Source organism: Physella acuta, unplaced genomic scaffold (assembly GCF_028476545.2).
Source record: "Physella acuta isolate Inbredline_101_S28 unplaced genomic scaffold, ASM2847654v3 ptg001283l, whole genome shotgun sequence".
NCBI lineage: Eukaryota > Metazoa > Mollusca > Gastropoda > Physidae > Physella > Physella acuta.
Window position 1 is genome coordinate 698,843 of NW_026732798.1, and position 23,394 is coordinate 722,236.

Consider the following 23,394-nt stretch of genomic DNA (forward strand, 5'->3'; position numbering starts at 1 on the left):
TTAGCACATCATTATCCTCGCAGTTCCCTGCCACCCCCATCTCAAGTGGGACGAAATTTTTAAAAATGTAGGCTATAATTTATATAGAAATATGCCCTATATATAGATCTATTAGTAAATACTCCAGTCCGCTCCCTCCCCCCAGAAGTTTCAAGCACCCACTCAGAAAAATATGTGAAAGAAACCCAGCCTACTATTTAGGCTACTTTTACTGAATAATTAACTTTTTTAGAGTCGAAGTTTAATGAAGAATTCAGACGTGACTGACAGTCATGCCATTCTATTTTTAAAGACACAACAAACGAACATGGTCTAATAATAATAACAGTGTAGACGATGTAGGTCAAATCACCAATAATATGAATGAAGCAGAGAAAGGGGAACTCTTTAGTTTAAAGATTGAAGGTTATAAAGAATCACCCTTCGATCTTTTTCAAATAAAAGCCATATTTATTTCATACTGAGAGTAGCTTCCCTTAGTTGTCAAGCGCCCCCTCAGTTGTCAGCCATCACAAAAGGTTGATGTCATTATTTTTCCTTGTCAATGGCCTGAAAAAATACTATGTATTAAGTTCCCTTTCTATGATGAATTAAAGTTATTAAAATAGAGTGAATTCCTGATTGCGAAGCATTCATGGAATATCGGACAATCGTTTATAACGCAGCAAAAGACGGAAAATTAGGCCGTCTACGTGTCTTTTTAGACCAACGTTCAAGAGATGAAGTATCAATGCTTATTCACGCTAAAACAAATGGTGCTACTCCTCTTATCATGGCAGGACGAAACGGACATGTAGATGTTGTTAAATACCTTGTTGAACAATGTAAAGCTGAAATCGAACAAGTCGGTTCTGTGACATTTGATGGTGAAACCATAGAAGGTGCCCCACCTCTTTGGTGCGCAGCTGCAGCTGGGCATTTACATGTTGTGAAATATCTAGTTGAACATGGGGCTAATGTTAATAAAACAACTTTCACTAACTCAACTCCTCTCAGAGCTGCTTGCTTTGATGGGCATTTTCTCATAGTTAAATACCTTGTTGAACAAAAAGCTGACATCGAAATAGCCAACAGACATGGCCACACATGTTTAATGATATCCTGCTACAAAAAGCACATACAGATCGTTGAATACCTCCTGAAATTAAAGGCTCAAGTGAATAGGAAAAGTATTAAAGGTTAGTAAAGCATTATAAATATTAGGAACAACAGGTGCAGAGCTTAGGCAATCCATTTAAGTTAAATGTAGACCCCTAGGTAGCTTTTACTTTTACGACAGTAACACATCCCTTGTCTGCTAGGCTGGAAGTGCAAATTAATTAAAACAATAAATTTGTGCTTTTCTTTGTACCAAATAAAGCCTGTTGTCTTCATTTTTTTATCATATAGGGTCCAATATTTGTGTAAAAAGAGTGAAGTAAAAATTGTTAGGGCCTATTCTTTGTAAGGCCTACTTATTATTTAGGCTAGGCCTAATAGGCCCTAATTATTAATTTAGGCTAAAAAATTAGGGACACACATTTCACATTGACAGATTTTAATTAATTGATTATTACCAATAAAATAAAGGGGCCCATGAAACCTAATAAACAAAAGAAACCATTCAATGAAAAGTAGAATTACAGTACCTAAATTACATTGGTTGGCTACATATTAACAATTTTGGCCTGAGTTTTATTTTATGAATTTTTTTCTGTCCCTAAAATAGCAATTTATGGTCCCCATAAATATTGAAGAACATTGTTATTTGACAGACAGTAAATCCTAAAAGAAATATTTGCCCAAGTCTATTAAAAAAGACTCAGCTAAACAAAATTTTAAAAATATTTATCTTCTAATTCAAACCAGAGCAAAGAAGCAACTAAAGTTAGGTTTGTATTAAGTATTATTTTAAATTTACAGAATCTAGTGTAATGAGTTGTTTTTCCATCTGGTTTTTTAACACCGTCTAATTTGTATTGCATTAAGGTATAATCAATTAGATATTAAAAATGACTTATATGGTAATATTTTATATCCTTATTCAAAATCTGCATTGTATTGATAGCATGCATTATAAACAGAGCTAAAATATCTAAATTATAACATTTGTTTCATTGACTTTTTCTTAAAGTTCTTTTATAAACACAATTGTACTTTGATTTCTACAAATTTACTAACCAATTTATTTCAAATCTCACTCAGGTAATACAGCTCTTCATGACTGTGCAGAGTCTGGTAGCTTAGAAATAATGAAGCTTCTCTTGAAACATGGGGCTGTGATGGTGAAGGATCATTACAACATGACCCCTTTGATGGCTGCAGCTGTGGCAGGATATCACCAGATCGTTGAGTACCTCATCTGCAGGCCAGAGTGTTCACGCATTGAGAAGATTGAAGCATTAGAACTTCTCGGGGCAACATACATTGACAGAAAACGTGACAACATAGCTGCTCTAGAAGTGTGGCAAAGAGCTATGAAACTTCGATTTGAAGACGGGACTAAAATTTATCCAAAACCAGCAAATATAAAACCAGTTGAAGCATACGAGTATGCTGTAGAAGCTAATTCGAGCATGATGCTGGATGAACTGGTATCAGACCCGGATGAGATGAGAATGCAAGCTTTGCTGGTCAGGGAAAGAATTCTTGGACCCAAACATCCTGACACTTCGTATTATATTCGCTATCGTGGAGCACTGTACGCTGATATGGGAAATTTCGATAGGTGTATCTCATTATGGATGTACGCCCTTGAGATGCAGCAGAATGCCCTCGAGCCTGTTAGTCCTATGACGCAGTCTAGCTTTTTGTCTTTCGCAGAATTGTTTTCTTTCATGACTTCCGAGTGGCGTGAGAGAGATTTATTTTCTTGTTTAAAGTTTGAGAATCTCATGGCAGTCCTGCAGAGGGCAGTGGAAGAGGTCCAGAGAGCCATCGCATTCAGCAAAACACAGAAAACAACTGCTGGGGAGGCAGAGAACCGTAGTCTGTCCAACCTGAAAAGACTAATGGTGATAGTTTTACATTTACTGTGTCTTATGACCAAGCTAGAACTTATGTTGTCTGTGGATGACAAACTCAGCTTTAGAAAAATTGTCTATCGGCTCGTGAGAATGGCACCTCTTGGACTAAAAAAGAGTACCCTACTTCACCTTGCTTGTTCCAGAGAAACGACAGACGTGGGCAGGTATCCAATTTGCAAGTTTCCTAGTTTGGATGTGGTTAACCTGTTGATCGAGGTTGGAGCTGACCCAAACGCAGTTGATCAAGATGGTAACTCTCCTCTTCATGTTGCTGCTAAAGATGTTCCATCTGATCGGCAGGTTCTCAGGGTATTGATAGAAAGTGGTAGTCATATAGATGCATGCAATAACAAAGGGGAGACAGTGGCTGATTTGTTACACAATGTACCCTTACATAGCATTGTCCCACCTCTCAAATACACTACTCTCCAGTGTCTAGCCAGTAGAGAAATTGCCAAAAATAGAATCCCATACAAGGGTATAGTTGGCTTAGAATTAGAAAAGACAGTTGAATTACACCAATGCAAATTTGACATCATCAAGGCTAAAATGGATGAAAGCTCATGGCCGAGAGAGCATGAAAAGTGATATTTAATTGTGTACACTAATTACCCTACTTAATTCGACCTCATATTTAAAACTAACAAATTGTTTCCTGCAACTGTGGTATAAAAGTCAAATTAATCTTTGTTTTGTTAAAACTTTGTATTTTAAAAGATAGTGAAAATGTGTTTAGATTTGTATTAGGCTAGGTTAGATTAATGTAATAGAAGTCGCCAACTTAAGACTAATGTTTATGTCTGGCTTTTTCGCGATCAGATTTAGTAGTCTTAATATTATTTAGTTCTTTTATCAAACGTAGGCATTAACATTAAGTAATATTAAAAGCCAATTTGCCTGTGCAAAAGATTGATATACTCCATTCCTCCAAGGGTAAGTGGAACTTGTGCAGCCTTGCTTTAATTTGAAATAAGTAGACGTATATGTTGCCAAGTTTTAAGTCATGATATTAACTTGCATATTGCTGTTCCTTTGACAAGATTTTTCCATCTAATTAAGTCAAATAACTGAGATTGAACACAAATGTAGAAATCAAACAGTGGGAAATCAAAAAGCTTTGTACCTATATTTAGTAGATTAGTTCTGTTGTTTCTTTTAGTAATTGTTATGAATATATTCCTGAGTGTTTTGGGTGATACCCTTTCAACCCACACAGGTGAACTAAAAATATTTCATATAACCCTGCAGTGATATTTTTTTAACCGTGCATAGAAAATATTGTATGCTCTGGCACAATGAGGTTGAATGGTGAACCCAAAAGTCTTATATTTGTGGGTTCAAGCCCCTATGATGTGCCTGAGCCCACCCCACTGTGATGGGTGACTGATGTAAGTCAGGGAAAGTAAATGGGACATGACACCATGATGACCTCAAAATCCCTTATTATTCTGAGGTCAAAAACGCATAACTCAACCACACCTCCCATATGAACAGTCTGGTCTATAGTGGAAATTAACTTTTTTTTAACAGTGTGATAAATAATAAATTACAGCTGTTTTTAAACTAATTAAAACTTGTTAATTTAAGTGATCTTTATGAGGTCGAATGCAGTATTTGTAACCTTTAGAAAATGTGATATTTGTATCATACAAAGTTTCCATTTACCTTGTAGAGCTGCTTAAAAACCATATTATTTAAACTTTTTTTTATAGAAAAAAAATGATAACTTTGTCATAAATGATTACTTTTTTATGCTTTTTCATTTGTTATAAATAGTGCACTTTTTAAAGGAAAAATTGTCTCCTTTTCTGTTAGCACCAACAGTCATATTACTATTAGAAAACTGATGCATTAACAGTTTCCATTAATTCATTTTTGTAGGATTTTATTTTTACTTGGTTATACATAACTATATCTGTTTGCTGATGATGATATTACTTTCATAAAATTTAAATTTTACTTCCTCTACAATTTTTTTTCCTTCATAGGTTTTTTTCGTAAATTATTTTTTTTTAGAACTGAATTTTAAAGACTGATTTCGTGTTAACAGGAAGTTATTAGTTGTTGCTTTTTTTTTAAATTTGGAAGTTGATAGTGACAATCTGCCTTAAAGATGTTTAGGACAAATGTGTTTCATCATGATAAATAAGGATACATGTACATTCACCCAGCATAAAAAGTGTGACAAAAATGTTTCTGTTTGCATTAAGTCCATACATGCAAGAGGTCAGTTTACAGCGTGCTTTAGTACATTTTAGATAGCAAATACTTTGTTGCATTATTTACATTTTGATGTGTCCCGTTTGTTTTTGGTTCAGCACAGTGGCGTAGCGAGGTCGGGTGTCACCCGGTGCGGCACTTAATGGTGTCACCCCCCAGAGGCATAGAGACCCTTCCCTGGGACAAACTTTCAAATTTTCGATTTGCACCCCCCCCCCCCTTAACTTTCGATTTGCACCCCCCCCCCCCCCCTCGAGTTTTTCTCTATATATTTAGCTATTTTTTGCCTTGGTGTCACCCCCCTAAATGGTGTCACCCGGTGCGGTCCGCACCACCCCCCCCCCCCCCCCCCCCCTCGCTACGCCCCTGGTTCAGCATAATGTCCTGTTAGTCTTGAAAAGTAAATAAATCTTTTTCTAACTACTAGAAGTTCGACAGTGTCACTTTAAATTTCAAGAAAAAATTGAAATATTTAACGTCAAATATGAATGTGCTATGTACCAGTTGAGGAAAGAAAAACCTTGTGGAAACTATCTGACTATCTGGTCTGGGCATCAGATGACATACGTATGAGAAAACTTCATTTTTTATATCCTATTGCAGTCTGGCTAGTAGAGTAGCATCATTGAAACTGGTTATGGACTTAAAAATATCAGCTTTGTTTGTGGTTAGGTAGTGGAAATCATGTGTTACATTTGCTTTATCATTACACTTTATTGGCATTGTAGCTCTTCACTTCAAGAGATATGATATTACTGTAAATCTTTCATTTATTTTAATGCATGTAATAATATAACACTAGAGAGAGATGACATAATATTATTTTAAAACTTTCTCAGTTTATTGGGGTTTTTTCTAAAAGATTAAATTTATTAATTTTGTTCTAAATAACTCTGCTTATGTTCTAAAAAAAAGTCACAGATCATTATATATAATTGTCAAACCAGTCAACTAAGCGTAATTTATTTATTTTTTTTATAAATTACTGAATTCAGTTAATTTTCATTGTTCATTTTCACATTTTATCAGTTACATCCAATATATTTATATGAGTTTATGTCATTACTGTTATGCTTATTATCTTTTAGTTGATTTATTTAAATATCCAATACAGATGAAAAAGTTTTTATACTATGCCTGAATTTTTAGAGGTAGAGTTCTGATTAATTTCAAATAATAGCATTATCTTTTTTTTTCTATGAGATCTACACACAATTAAATACTGCATGCAGGGAGATAAAAATTGTTTGCCTTCAGATTTATTATGTGTATTATGACTAACCAGACAACTTGTTTTTAAAATTATTAGAAACATCACCAGCTTGCTTTTATTCTGTGACATATTTTTAAAAAATTATGTAAATGTTAATTTTGTTTCATAGTTATGTTTTCTCTTACCACCAAATCATATGTGATTTAAAAGTGTGCTTGATAGTTTGAAAAAGTTGTGAAATACCTTGTTGCTGTAATACTAATCAGAGTTGAACAGGAGTCCACTGGGTGAGCTTTTTAAAACATGAAAAACGTAGAACACTTACACTTGTTAAAAACATATCAAAATTTAAAAAAATTCCCAGTAAATCAAATTTATAGCCTCATAGTTACATTTCCAGTTTAGTGTATCAAGTAAATTTTCAGAATTGGCAATGTAAGGTCCTTATTTTTTAATTTTAAAAGTAATCCTACAGTTGCCCTCTGGAATGGTTTGAATTTTTGTAGTAAAACCTACTAAAATAATAACAAAATTCTACTTTAATGAATAAAGTAAGCCATGCATATTTTGTAGATAAAAACTTTATTTATTAATTTCTCCATACCCCTCTCCCAAAGTGTTGTGTATATTATTACTGCAAGTGATAAAATTAGTTTTGCTTTTATTCTCACTTTTATTTTCCCTTTGATGCATTTATGAGATTAAATGTATTTTGAGAGATGGTGGTATTTGTTTTTTATTTGCAGAATTGTTTTTGAAAATTTTTACCCACTCAAGCACTATATACTTTAACATCAGACTAAGGTATCAGCATCTTTAAAAATGTATTTGTGATTCTCAAGAAGCAGCAGTGAGTTCTGATGCTAATAACACTATTATTTGCATACCCCTGGATTATACAAAAATATTACATGTGGAAATCACATAAACTAGTCTGGGAAGGGGAGAGTAGTGCCTCCTTGTCTTTAAAATTAGTTAACCTGTTACATTATCCACAGTACAACCCTACTATCTACACTAGGAACATGGTCACATGAATTAAGCTAGAAGCATACAAACTATAATAGTCATACTTTAAGGCTATTATTGTAGTATAAATAATTCAAATGTTCTTTTGTTCTGCTTATTTTAATAATGTTTCCGCATTTAAATGGCTTTTTAAAAATCATTTTTTTTCAAATGAAAACAGATTTTTAAAAATCCATAACTGTTTAAAAAATTGAATAGAAAATACATATTTATCCTGTGGCTTATGTCCATTGTTATTCATTGGAGTCACTTCAAATTAATAATACATGTAAGTTTTTGTTAGATAAGCTAAGTTTTTAAAAGTAGGACACCAGTCTCCTTTTATTGCTTTCATTATTAGAATAATCCAACAGGCATTTTAAGTTTTATCTTTACAATCTTAGGCATGATATAAGTGAGCACTTTACATTCAAGCCACATAACTTGTAAATGGTGATGACAAATTTTCAATAGGACAGTGGAGTGTACACTTATTCTGCAAACAAGTCCACTTTGCCTTTGTGTTGTGGAAAATTGTTTTATTTTACACCTAAGTTTTAAGTTAAAATAATAAAAAATAAAAGCAAACACAATTTGATCTTAATCTGCCAGTTTATTTTAGAAATTTAAAAATCAAAACATCTACTTCTCATGTAAAAATTAAACAAACACTGTGATCATATGTAGTAATGTCTTATCAACCAAAACATTCAGTCATATCCTGTACGGGAGACAACATATTTAGAAAATCTTTATGCCAATAAGTATTATCAAAACATTTTCTTATATTTGCTGTAATGGTGAGTGTCTAAATTCTCACCTAAGAAGAAATTGTATTCTGAGTTTCCACTTGATTGCAAGTCAAGAGTTCATCTGGCCAGAGATCAAAAAGTTTGGTAACACAATCCCAGAGTTGAGCCCACAAAATCTGGCTCAAGGAATCCAAGAACAGGAATATCACCAAAGATATAGATATAAGGTATGAGCTAAAGCTCAGGATTTTTATTGAAAACAAGATGCAAGATATGCAATCAAAAGGAACACTTCTAATTGTAAATAAAGAGATTCTAAGGTGTATACTTTTTTTTTACAAACTGAGTAATGCATGTATTGCACTCATGAGTTGCTGGATTTACAGCATGAAGAGTAAAATTTAAAATTGAACACCACTACTGGAATTTTGTCAAAAAAAGGTATAGGGCAGTTTCATACATATTTGAAATAATAAAGACACATGTATGCCTAAGTACTATACAGATGGTTGTAGTAAAGATTATAAAATTGTCTTATTTGTATAAAATACTAAATTATCTTTAACATTTTTATACACTTGAGTGTACTGCACATAATTTTAAGTACTTGTTTTCTATCTTTATTACATCTATTAAAAATGTGTAAATAATTTTTTCATCATTACAATGTAATGATGAAAAAAATTATTTACACATTTAACATCTACAGACAATTGTATATTATTTTTATTATTACATCTTTTTTTTTTTTAAACTTGTGCCATAAATTTCTTGCACTCAAGTTCAAGGAGATATTTAAAATATGTGAATTCAATCAAATCTGGCAGTTTTGCTAAGGAAGTGAAGGGACAACTTTTATTTGCATCCTGAGATAAAGCCATAGGTTCATATTGGGTGGATAACTAATTTCATGAAAAATAGCCAAGCTAGATATTAATAGATAAATTGTTATGATATCAAGTGAACCATTCAATAAAAAGATTAGCTACAATATATTTAATGCTTCTCCTTAAAAACACCATAAGCAATCAGCATCATTACCAGTTGGCTAAACAAATGTATAAATTAAAACATAAAATATACATGACAATCAATGGTTTTCTGCTATGCTAAGTATGAGTTGTGGTATTTATTTTTTAAAAATGTAAAATTTAAAAAAAAACAACCCAACCCATTAAAAATATGCACATGAACAATGAGGTTTTTTTATACAAATAATGGAATGGAATGCATGAAATATCAATGCTATAATTGATATGGTAGCAATTAGATGACAGAGATATATTAAAATATGAAAGAATAATTACAAACATTTCTACACAAAATTACTTTAATTCCATATTAAAGCATTGTTAAAAATTATAGCTACAGAAATAAGAAAAAAAGAGGATTACAACAAGATAACCATTAAATCTGTCCCCAGAATAAACAAAATCCAGCAATACAGATATTTTATATAAATAGTGTGGATAAAACATGATTTAGTCAAATCATACACACTAAAGAGTTTATTCAGGAATGTTTCTAGCCATTCTACACAGGACAGATGATGGGTAACAAGGAAATAGCAGCATCTAAAACATTTAATCCATTAGCAGTGGGTGACAATTTGTCTTTTCATATAAATTAAATAACATAAGCAGATAATGTCTTATCATAACTACAGCTATTTTCATTTGTATTACAATCGTGCTGGACCAACTGTGAAAAAACATTACATTTAAAACTATCAACCATAATTTTATAAACATTTATTATGCAAAAGTTAATTATGCTTCTAATGAATTTATGTCAATTTGGCATCTAATTCCCTGAAAATTCAAAAAGTTTGATATCTTTAATCAGCCAATTTTAAAAGTCTAATCAAATTGCTTTGTAATTAAAACAGTTAAGTAGATATTGTAAGAAATATTGCAGAGTAACATCAGAACCACAAACCCATCTTTACTGTAAACGTATTCAATGTTTCAAATCCCTAGAACAATATATAAAGCCCTAAATATAACAGAACACAAGGATTCTACATGATGCTAGCTAGAGACCATAGGGCATTTCTATAGATAAACAACACTTATAATCATAAAAAGTGTTGATTGGGGGGGGGGGGGGGATAAAAAATGTAAAATCATAACGGACTTATGTTAAAAAATGTTAATGGCATACATTTTGAAATTATATACATTTTGATTCATTGCTAAAACAATATATGAGTTAAAATAGTGTTAAAGCAACATTTTAATGAGATAACTACATACATTACTGTAGAACTATGGATATCGATAGAATAAAAAGACGTTCAAAAATTAATAGGTAATTCACATAGTCAATATATAAGTGCACATTTTCAACTACTTAGAAGATAAAACTAATAGAAATGTAAATAATATCTAATAAATGTAAATAAATGCATGGTTTAAAAAGGACAAAAACAAATACAGTAGAGAGTGTTATTGGATCTGAACAATAAATTCAATGTCTATGTGGTTTGAGTAAGGAAGAGAAATAGATCAAGAAAAAAATGATCATTGTATTGCATCAAGTATAAATAACAGACATGTTGACACCAAAACTATAACAGGCAAGTTATAATCTGATCTATAACCAACAAAATGCTAATTGTTTTATAGATACATACAAACTATATATAGTCATCTGAATCGAACAAATAACTTTACACAATACATACCCTAGCTAAGCCATACATCGTAGCTTTCTTTTAAAAATTCAATTTCTTTTATTTCCATTTCCACCCTAGCTGTTTGTAAATATCTTTATATGACACTTATAAAAGAACTGATTAAAGTGTATAATTAATCAAATAAAGTTGTATATTGATCGAATATCTCTAAATATTTAAAAATCATTTTCTCAAATTGTAAAATGTGAGCATTTTCTGTTTTAAGCAACAAGCAACATAGTGTACACCTGATAATATCAGCTACCATATTTTTGTGATTTGTTTCTAATTGCTTTCAATAGTGTAAAAAAAAGTCCTTAGCACTTTTAGTAAGACTAGCTGCAAATGGATTTCTTTATGGACACTTCAGAATCTCTTCTAACACATGCTGTGTTAAGTTTAGTGTCTACTGGCACATTTTGTGGATAAGACATATATGCAAATACAATGCAAACAAGATTTGTTACACTACATCATTCATACAGTATTAATATTTCTATTTTTCTTAACGAGACAAACTGTTATTATTCTTATTTGGTTTCACTCTGTTTTTCCAAATGTAGGGTCTGCGCTAATGTTTATTTGGCTTCATTGTGTTCGCTAACTTTTTTCCAGAAGTAGGGGATAGCACTCACGTTATCAGTCTTCACAGTGCGGGTAGCTGGACCTATAATGACCTGTGTGCCGTTGGTGTCGTTTCTTGCCCACGACCCAGCTGGGAAGTAAACGTCCCTTTGTGTGGTGCGCTCACACAAGAACGGGGCCACCAGCAGGTCGTCTCCCACCATAAACTGGTCACTGATGGTCTGGGCCACTGGGTCGTCCTGCGCCATCCACCACATTGGTCTAATGATGGGCAGGTCTGGTTGCTTCTCCCACAATGTACTCATGTACGGCAACAGTTCTGTGTTTCGGAACTGCAATGTTTCATTCAGCGCATTTTGCATGCTCTCCTTCCTGAGTACAGGTATACTTGGTATTTCTAGAACTGGGAAGAAAATGGCCACCTGAAGCCATCGAATGAACATTTCCTCTGTAGTGGAGGGATCTGCCATTCTGTCAGCATCTGCAATCAGAAGATGGAAGCCGCTGAGTCCCAGCATTAGAGAAAAAGGGATGGAGGTGTTGAGGCATGAGGAGCCAGGCTCACCGTAGAACTTCATTCTGACTGGGGTGTAGACAGGGAGAGGGATGAAACCAGTGGCCAGCTCTAAAACCAAGGAGACGTTGAACCTGTTGGCTAGATCTCGATAGAATATCCTGGTGTAGTCGAGATGTGTCATGGTATCGTCGTAATACTTGGAGTCAGATGGGACACTCAGGTGTAACAGTTTCAGTGCTTTTATTTTATACTGCTCAACAATACGCTGGAGATGTTGCAAGTACCACTGCTCTGCTTGTGGGTTGGTCACGTCCAGGGCCGCCCCTTCCTGTCCTCTCCACCGGATCATACGCGTGACCAGGTTCTGTCTATCTCGGACAAAGTATCCTTTAGAAACCCCTTCAGTGAAATACTGAGACTTGTAGCTGAAAAATGTGGAGACAGGAAGGATTGGATAGCATTGAATGCTGGCTGCTGCACTGAAAAGGTTCATTACTTCATCAACAATCCTGGCATCAAATGTGAAGTTACCAAACTCTTCCTCCCAGTTGTCAAACAGCTCCATCAGGCTGCACTGGAGCTGCTTCTTTTGTATCTGCTCAAGGAGCTCCTTCATGTTTTCTCTAGCAGTCAGCGAATGGATAGGCTTGTTCAGCAGGAGGTGTTTGTGTTTCTGCTTGAAGGGGAAGTCTGTGTCCACCTCCTGCCTGTGCTGCTGTGTTGTTTTGACAACTTCCTTCAGAGTCTCACTTTGACATATAGAGTAGCGCAGCTGAGGCACAGGTTCCCCTGCAACTTTAGCCTCAAGTTTTGAAGCAATACAGAACTGCCTTTCATCTGTAACATTCCATGACAAACTAAACGGGAATCCAGAATCGATAAAAATAGATATCCCTTGTTGACCAAACCAGATAGGCACCAGGTTTTCAGGTTGTTCCTCTGGGTATTCTGTATAGTAATTCACATCTTTGATATACACGTCACTGATAGGCCACAGGGCTGAGGTGTTGGTCAGGTAACCGTACCAGTTGTAGCGCTGCAGGTAGAAACAGTCTTCAGCTTTGATCCCAGGGGCGTAGCTGTCCCACTGTATGGTGTAACATGACAGGGAGCTGTTCTCCTGCTTGGTCACACTCAGCGAGGCCACGTTCCTCCAGTGAACACAGTTGTCCACCTCTTTCTCTGTGTGGTTTTCAAAGCAGTTGTCGTAAGGCGTGGCGTCCAGGTACTGGCCCATCTCCCCGTACAGGACAATGTCCCCATTGAGGTTCTTCACCTCCATGGACCGCAGCTTGACGGTGATGATAAAATCTGAGCCAAACCTCAGGGAATCCACTGTGTCTTTGTGGAAAAGCCAGATAGAAAAGACACCAAGAGCAATGATCCCAAACATGAAGTAGACGGCTATTTTCATAATCCGCCGCTTCCTTCTCTTGCTCTCTTGGGCCTGCACAGCCTGGGGAAGATTAAATTTCATAATCAGGATATTGAGCTAATACTCAGGGGAATTAATATCATAATCAGGATATTGAGCTAATGCTCAGGGGAATTAATAGTCAGGATATTGAGCTAATACTCAGGGGAATTAATAGTCAGGATATTGAGCTAATACTCAGAGGAATCAGTATTATAATCAGGATATTGAGCTAATACTCAGAGGAATTAATATCATAATCAGGATATTGAGCTAATACTCAGAGGAATTAATATCATTATCAGGATATTGAGCTAATACTCAGAGGAATTAATATCATTATCAGGATATTGAGCTAATACTCAGAGAAATTAATATCATTATCAGGATATTGAGCTAATACTCAGAGGAAATGATATCATAATACGGATATTGAGCTAATACTCAGAGAAATTAATATCATAATCAGGATATTGAGCTAATACTCAGAGAAATTAATATCATAATCAGGATATTGAACTAATACTCAGAGAAATTAATATCATAATCAGGATATTGAGCTAATACTCTGAGAAATCAATATCATAATCAGGATATTGAGCATATACTCAGAGGACTTTATATCATTATCACGATATTCAGTTAATACACTGAGAAATTAAGATATTAGAAAACATAATTTGCAAAATAAATCAGGAATTGTAAAAATTAATTTAAAAATGTACAATTCTGGATTATTTAATTTCTTATATAGGACATTCTCAAAATAAATTATTAATAGGAGATTTATTTATTAGTCCGAATATTTAGAGTAGTCAGAAGATTTCACTATCAAACTGAAGAGAGCTGTCACATGATAGAATTGTTCAATTAAAAAACCAATTTTAAACTAAAAAAATGTTTTAAAAAGTTAAAAAATGTAATGAAAATATCTCGAGGTTTTTTAATTTCATTTTAAATTAGTGGACACGAATGTTAATGTATGTATTGTAATGTGCAGTTACAGTGATTAAATGTGATTTGACAAAATGAAGTAAAAAATTATATCACATAATAGATTTAATTATTTCATCTGTTAAAAACAAACACTTGAATTTCTATGAGTTGTAGCTTCATTAATAGAATTTTTACTTTATAACTTTATTTATTTTTCTCATCACAACTAGTTGTATAAATGTTATTCCTAGCCATAGATGTAAATTCATATACTTAGGCTCACACTGAAAAAAATAGGTTGGTTTAAAAGTGGTAAAAAATGAAACTATTTCAGCGGATGAAGATATTAGGTTATTAATTGGATGTAGCAAGGTGTGTTAAAACTACCTCTGTTTGAACAGGTAGAAACTATTAGGTTTTGTTATGGCAGAGACAATAGGTGATTTAAACTATTATGGTATCAACTCAAACATCAAAGAGTGCTTGCAAGAATACACAATGGATACATACGATTGGCACTGTGTCATCATAAGACTTGGGATCCATTAGCGCTGATGATTGTGAAGGCGCCATGTTTTTCACTCGTCTATTAACCCATACTCATTAACGATGTTTTAAAATTGTGTTTGACCACCAGCAATTAAGTATCACCATATTATGAAGTCACACATTCAATAAGCTTAGTCCATGTCTGTTTATTTTTTACTCACAAGTTCTATCTAGCATTGAAATCACACAATGTTTTAAAACACTTCACCAACACAATAGACTTAAACATTCACTCATTTAATAATAGACTGAATCTAGGCTTGTTTATCTTACTTTAGCATATAAATAATTATACAGTAATGACAGTCACTTGCTAGAGTATAGTAGAGACAGTACATGGGAGGCTGTAGAGAACACACAGCCTCACCTGATACAGGGGATATGGGCAGAGAAACAATCTTGTTCTGTGTTGGTGTTAGGAATATGTGTGGGCTGCCCATCATTGAAATTGTAATGATGCTGTGAATTAAAGTGGATCAATCCAGCTTCTTTCATTTATACCAATTTAAAGTACCTATAAACATTTGTAAGCAAATCAAATGGTTTTTTTTATTATAACACTTGAAAAAGTGGTCATATTAGACATTGGTTAAGTGACCACCAGACCAGATGACCTTTACTGGAGATGTCAAATGGTAAACTACCATGTGGAAGGGGTAGGGTTGGGGTTGGAGGTGGGGGGGGGGGGGGGGGGGCAGGAACCACCATGGGGAATGGGGAGACCATCATGAGGAAGGGGAACATCTTGGGGTAAGAGATGGATGGATCACCATGGGGAAGGGGGACCACCACAGGGGAGCATACGTGATCAAATGACCATCATAAGAGATGAGGTCACTATGTAGTGGAGACCCTTGAGACTATCGGAAAAGCCCAGACCAATCGGTGTAGACTGTGACAGTAAGAAAGAAATCGCTACAATTGTCTCGTCCTGCTTTATTTTTACAACTTGGCTCAGGGGGGAAATGGCTGAAATAAAAACTGGAGCCGCTGGTCCAGAGCCCAGGACTGGCCGTCTGCCAAGGCACGAACCCATTTGAAGTGATCATATTTAATAATAGAAGGGGGTGAGCAGGCATCAGAGCCCGGCATCTCTACAAGACGTGTTTACTTTGGGGCTGGGGGAGATCTCTAAGTACACAGCAGGCTTGCCCTGGGACACTGTGATTTACGTGGTCAGCTACAGGCAGTATGTTAGACGGCTGGGGGGAGGGGGCGGAGTAGATCCGTGGTCAACTACTGTCAACTATCCATGAATGGATGCGTGGGCAAGTCGGTTATACTGGTGGGGGAAGGGGTCGACTAGGGGTAAGGGGCGTAACCCAAAAATCGCCAACTACTTTCACTGCTAGGGGTAAGGGACGTAATCTAGGTTTCGTCTAATAGTTATATTGAAGGGATAAGGAGCGTAACCCAAAAGTCGCCAACTACTTTCACTGATAGGGGTAAGGGACGTAATTTAGGATTCGTCTAATATTTATATTGAAGAGATAAGGGGCGTAACACAGCACTAGAGTCGCCAACTACTTTCACTGCTATGTGTAAGGGACATTACCTAGAATTCGTCAAATAGTTTTTACTGCTTAGGGTAAGGGACGTAACCCAAAAGTCCTCAACTAGTTTCACTGCTAAAGGTAACGGACGTAACCCAGGAATCGTCAAATATTTTTTACTGCTTGGGGTAAGGGAAGAGATCAAAGAGCTTACACAATGGAACCGAAGCTGATTTAATGTGACAGAGTACAAGAACTCAATCGCTTTTATCCAAGTGGCTACAAGTTAGCTCCGCCATTGAACAAAGTATCCAGCGGCGCTGAATCGAACCACAAACAGCTTGGCTGAGTAGTTAACGATTGAGTCAAACTTCAGTCCGCTCACCCTTGAGGGGGTCACGTGGGATCGTGCGTCTGAGATGACGTCACACCACGCGGTTCATTTCTAATGTTAAATACAGAGATGCACGAACTAATAGCTACTGTTAAATAAAAGTTCAGGGGAAGAGCTTAGTTGATCATTAAGTGGGAAACAAAATACGTTAACAACTATGGTGAATATCCCCCTCCCAAATAACAGACTGGGGCCGCCAACAGTAAATCCACAATTGTGTGTGTGTTGATACTGTTGCGTTATTGTGTCAGTTTCTATTTTGGATAAATGCAATAGATATGAAAAAAAAAGTTTCCCTTTCAAACCTGACGGTCTATGGGGCAAGTGAAGTAGAGTTCACTTGTTTCTGTGACCTCGGCATATGAAGAGATAGTGTTGTCAGCACTATGCCCAACCGACTTTATGAGGTGGGTTGCAAATAACAGTGAAATAAAAGTTAAAAACTGTCTGGTTTTAATTGGGCTCGGGGGTCCAGCCTTGCTGCGTGATCACGTGTCAGGGTGCAGGCTGAAACCACGCCCACAAACAATAACATGGACGGCAACCAATCGCCTGCGAGTCATAAGACAACATTTGCCGGACACACGTGTTCCCAGTGTGGGCTAAGACAATCAGACACTGATGGGATGGAATCAACTGGACAAACACGACCCCGACACCCGATGGCACCCGTGACGTCATGCACGTGTTTACTCGTCCGTTCAACGAGGTGGGGGGGGGGGGGAAGGGGTGATCAGCCCCACAGAGAAGGGGACCAGAGTATGTCACCGCATACACGTCAGGTCTATATTAGCTCATTTGTTTACGGCTTGCATCAGACTGTAACATGAGGACTTGAACTCAACAAAAAAAATATATTTTGGAGGCTTGGACCGCACGCACCATCACTAACCTGTGCTTATATATATATATATATATATATATATATATATATATATATATATATATATATATATATATATATATATATATATATATATATATATATATATATATATATATATATAATGGTGTCACCCCCCCCCCCCCCCAAGAGGCGTAGCGACCCTTCCCGGGGACAAACTTTCAAATTTTCGATTTGCACCCCCCTCAAACTTTCGATTTGCACCCCCCCCCTCAAGTTTTTCTCTATATATGTGTCACTAAATGGTGTCACCCTGTGCGGTCCGCACCCCGCCCCCCCCCCTCGCTACGCCTTATATATATATATATATTATATATATATATATATATATATATATATATATATATATATATATATATATATATATATATATATATATATATATATATATATATATATATATGCAGACTTTCTATATTGGAATATCGACTTAACAATCTTTGAGCTTTGAACATAAATCGACTTAACGGTAGAATATCATTCAAATGATTTATATATAGATTGCGACCGTGTAAGTAAGCGAGCAGAGCGGGTCTATAAACAGTGAGGATATTTTTAACTCCCCTTCCAGCAGTAAAATAATGTTTCTCTACCCCCATTCCAGCATTGAGAGGTCAATAGCAACCCGGCGCTACAAAGAGGAACCTCGAGGAGGTACATAGAACACACATCGGATTGTCGAGAAGTGAAAGAGGACTGGCGTCTTGAGACAACGGGAGAAAGTAGGCTAGGAGTTAATACCTGGAGATCTCACGACGGGCGTTGTGTCATTGATTCGATAATTGTGGTCAGGTGAGGGAGAGAACAAAGAACAAAGTCTCCATCTTGGTTAAACGCTGGCTGCACACGCTAGTGTTAAACTCACCCAGTGTTTAACGTCACAGCATGTACAACTGGTGGGGGGGGGGGGGGGGTGGCTATTAACTTCGGTAAACAGAGTAACTACGTCAATAGGAGATGGGACACGTGATGTATAGTAACACTTGTAACAACTGAAGTCACAGACGTCCTGGTAGCAATGTCAGTAGAAACTGAAGTTACAAACATCCTAGCAACCACATCAATCACAGGCATTCAGCTTTACTTTAACATTAGACAGATTAGACTTGGTTGCGAAGAGCCCTTAACTAAAGTTCGCCCCCTTGCTGAATTTGGCATTTGCTGGGTTGTTGTTTTTTTTTTTTTAACCACTCTTTATAAAAACAGAACCATGCTATTAAAACTAAGCTGCTGTAATTGTTTTCATCGATTAAATTCATGGCTTGAAGGTTTTCACAATTTGGTATTCTAACAGGCCTCAAGCACAGAGTGAAGTGGGTTGAAAAATAAATGAAAAGAAAACACGTCTAAATCTAACTGACAATTGTGTGAGTTTAAACCTGATCAGTGACAGTGCTAGACTTGTACACATTAATCATGGTGAATACGAGTCCACCGATGTGGATTATTTATTGTAAACACAACTGTGTATATATTGTGTACACGCTGATTCTATAGAACAAATAAGAACTTCAGGCTACGCTTGAACTATCAGGTTTAAAAAAAGAAATTGAAGACACTAGAAACTGTTACACTTGTTGTGCGTGGAGAAAGACTTAAACTGTGATGCAATGCTTCCGGTTCACGACGTCCAAACTGGGACATTTATTTTCCGTGCAGGACAGGCGAGATGCGACATGTACAAGACAAAATGTCCACTTCCAGTTAGCCCAGATTTCTATAGAGGGGGGTTGGTTTCTGAACCAAGCATATCACAAGTGTAGACAACCCAACACATCAAGCGTAGACAACCCAACACATCAAGTGTAAACAACCCAACACATCACAAGTGTAGACAGCCCAATACATCACAAGAGTAGACAACCCAACACATCAAGTGTAGACAACCCAACACATCAAGTGTAGACAACCCAACACATCAAGTGTAGACAACCCAACACATCACAAGTGTAGACAACCCAACACATCAAGTGTAGACAACCCAACACATCACAAAAGTAGACAACCTCCCATGACAGTAGAGCTTGCTCAAGTTGTCTTTAAGATTTGAACGCCAATGCTAAAGTTCAACGATGCGCATACAATCATGCCACCATACTAGTGCGTGTGGGGTGATGTCCCTGTTACACTGTGACTAACTTGACAGTTATGATGACAAAATAAACTGACTTAATCGTTAAGCACGTATACATGAACATATTTAGCCATTAGAACATACAGAATAGGTCTATATAGCCATCACAGCACAGATAAGTAGACTTTTTCAGCCATTATGGGACGGCGTGGCCTTGCGGTAGAGAGCTAGACTGCTAACCCGAAAGTCTCCAATCATTTAAGCGTCCCTGAGTCCACTCAGCTCTGATAAGTACCTAACTCACGTTAGGGGAAGCAAAGGCGGCTGGGCATAGTGCTGACCACACTATCCCTTCATATGAGGAGATCTCTGAAACAGATTAACTCTGCCTCCTCTGCCCCATGTGTCTTGGGCACGAACGGGAAAGATACTGATAATTTAGCCAGTAATACACACACATTGGGTCTATAAGGTGGCCCTAATCAGACGATATTCCGACGTTAAACAACACATACGTGGACCAATTCAACCGTTGACACATATTTATATCGACCTATTCAGCTTTTAAACACACAAATAAAAACACTAAGCCAAAAAGAACATAAAGCTGCTTGTAACGAGAATAGAATCAACTCTCTTGTCCCAAATTCGTCCATTACCACCTTACACCGCTGGTATGTTCAACCGTCCACCGTCCCACCCCCAGACAAAAACAAGCTTACTGACTCGCCTTGTTAGCAGGCAATTATTTCAGCATTAAGTGGACATTGATTCCTGACAGGCGAGTGTCTTTCATCAACCACCCCACAATCCCCTGCTGTCATACAGCAGCCCAGGCTTATGTACAGCTAATTCTCATACAGCGGGAAGACAAGAACTGCCTACAGGCGGCAACAACGGGCAGTATACCCCATCAATACGGGACGCTCCGAGAAATAAAACTAACATGTTATGCGTGTGGTTAAGGAAGAAAAGACCGATTAATAAGCCTTTATAACGTAAAAATGTATTCACGTGGAAAATCGGATGTTGATTTTTCTATATAAACACCCCATATATATATATATATATATATATATATATATATATATATATATATATATATATATATATAACACGGAAGGCAGGAGGTGTTGGTAAAACAGTTTGCGTCTAGTGTAATATTGTCATTAGAACCAGTGACTCTCTTAGTGTACAGCCCAAATACAACAACGCCCAAAAATTGAACAACAATAACACCCCTAGAACCACAACAACGCCTCTGACCACCACCAAAACCCCAACCATCTACAAGAGCCACTATAATCACCATAAAACAGCGTTTCCCCGTGAAACCACAACGATGTCCCACTACCACCCAAACGCCAGAAGAACGAACCACCAAACGCTGAAACCACCAAAACGCTTACGATTTACATCTCGGCAATCTGAAGATAGCCCGGAAACGAGATCAGAGTTTCTGATATGTCAAACAGCCGACCTAGACAAGCAAAATATTTAGTTTATAAGATTTTGTCCTGGCATATTTTACATTAATTCCAGGCCAGCAGACGAGTATAGAGAATATTTTCGTTTTATTTCTCTTTTACGTTATGTAGGTCGGCACATGGCCCTCGTTGTTCGAATTCATTTGACCTTTGGCTTTCATATACATCAAAGGGTCAGTCCTTCACAAACCTTGTGGGTTGGGCAGTCTTGACCATGTGGGTTGTCAGCCTTGACCATGTGGGTTGGGCAGTCTTGACCATGTGGGTTGGGCAGTCTTGACCATGTGGGTTGGGCAGTCTTGACCATGTGGGTTGGTCAGTCTTGACCATGTGGGTTGGGCAGTCTTGACCATGTGGGTTGGGCAGTCTTGACCATGTGGGTTGGTCAGTCTTGACCATGTGGGTTGGGCAGTCTTGACCATGTGGGTTGGTCAGTCTTGACCATGTGGGTTGGGCAGTCTTGACCATGTGGGTTGGGCAGTCTTGACCATGTGGGTTGGTCAGTCTTGACCATGTGGGTTGGTCAGTCTTGACCATGTGGGTTGGGCAGTCTTGACCATGTGGGTTGGGCAGTCTTGACCAGAGGCGTAGCGACCCTTCCCGGCGCCCGGGGACAAACTTTTCGATTTGCACCCCCCCACTCGAGATTTCGATTGGCACCCCCCCCCCCCTCAAACTTCCGATTTGCACCCCCCCCCCCTAGTCGAGATTTCGATTTGCACCCCCCTCAAACTTCCGATTTGCACCCCCCCTCAAACTTTCAATTTGCGCCCCCTTCAACCTTTCAACTTATTTTTTCAACCCATTTTGGCGCCCCCTAAGCTCGGCGCCCGGGGACATATGTCCACCCCCCCCCCCCGCCCCCCCCCCCCCTCGCTACGCTACTGGTCTTGACCATGTGGGTTGTCAGTCTTTACCATATGGGTTGTAAGTCTTGACCATATGGGTTGGGCAGTCTTAATCATGTGGGTTGGGCAGTATTGACCATGTGGGTTGAACCCTCTTAGGTGACCAGTTTGACGATAAAAAGTACCCTTTGAGGCGACCAGTTTGAGAACACTGAAGGACTGTCTGCCTAGCCTGAGAACCGCGGCACTGGGCCCCTTTAATTACAACCTTCCCTCGCTGCTCATTCCAATAAACCGTGATCAATAGCCGCGTGTATCCGATTGGCCACCGAAAAGGCAAATCAAGTCAGTTCCTTTCTGTCGGTGACGACTGTTTTCCCAACAGCCCGACCCTATGTGCTTATGTTTACATCGTGTCTACACACTTGTTTTAATCGTGATCAAATCACATACACAATCACATCGATATGTGATCATCTTGCTTTAATCGTGATCAAATCACATACACAATCACATAGATATGTGATCATCTTGCTTTAATCGTGATCAAATCACATACACAATCACATCGATATGTGATCATCTTGCTTTAATCGTGCTTAAATCACATACACAATAACATCGATATGTGATAATCTTGTTTTAATCGTGCTCAAATCACATACACAATCACATCAATATGTGATCATCTTGCTTTAATCGTGCTTAAATCACATACACAATAACATCGATATGTGATCATCTTGCTTTAATCGTGATCAAATCACATACACAATCACATCGATATGTGATCATCTTACTTTAATCGTGCTTAAATCACATGCACAATCACATAAATATGCGACCATCTTGGTTTAATCGTGCTAGAATCACATACACTATCACATGAACACGTGATCACCTTCGCCTAATCGAGCTAGAATCACATACACAATCATATCAATATATGATTATCACACACCCAATCACATCAATCTGAAACGCCTAGAAATATTGGTTCTTTAAACACAGCGCTAACAACACTCTACATACCTACAATAAGTAGACGGCAGTACCATGTTTTAAACATAAATAAAAAAAACTAACTAATCGAGTGATTTTAAACGACACACATTTTCCATAATCATATACCCTAAAGAAAACTTACATAAACATAAGATTAGGCTAAATATTTTTTAATCTAAGTTTTTATCAATAAACCACAAATCCACCTGTTCATATTTTTTTACCCAAGCATGCGCCTTTAAAAAACGTAAACACGACAGAGTTTTAAAAAAAAACGCATACACGAGTACGTAATTAAAATAAGTCCAATTCG

The 23,394-nt window shown here is 37.0% G+C and overlaps 2 protein-coding genes across 2 annotated transcripts in view; one reads left to right on the forward strand and one right to left on the reverse strand.

Moving 5' to 3' along the window:
* Positions 1-504: 504 nt before the first annotated feature.
* On the forward strand, positions 505-5,324 carry LOC131958007 (protein fem-1 homolog C). Its single transcript, XM_059322885.1, has 2 exons — positions 505-1,178; positions 2,185-5,324. The coding sequence occupies exons 1-2, from the start codon at positions 635-637 to the stop codon at positions 3,591-3,593; spliced, it is 1,953 nt and encodes a 650-aa protein (XP_059178868.1). The 5' UTR covers positions 505-634; the 3' UTR covers positions 3,594-5,324.
* Positions 5,325-11,453: 6,129 nt separating this feature from the next.
* Positions 11,454-23,394, reverse strand: part of LOC131957995 (myogenesis-regulating glycosidase) — a 30,801-nt gene continuing 18,860 nt past the window's right edge. Inside the window, exon 4 of the mRNA XM_059322872.1 lies at positions 11,454-13,433. Coding sequence (XP_059178855.1) covers positions 11,454-13,433 — 1,980 coding nt within the window. The remainder of the gene's footprint in view (positions 13,434-23,394) is intronic.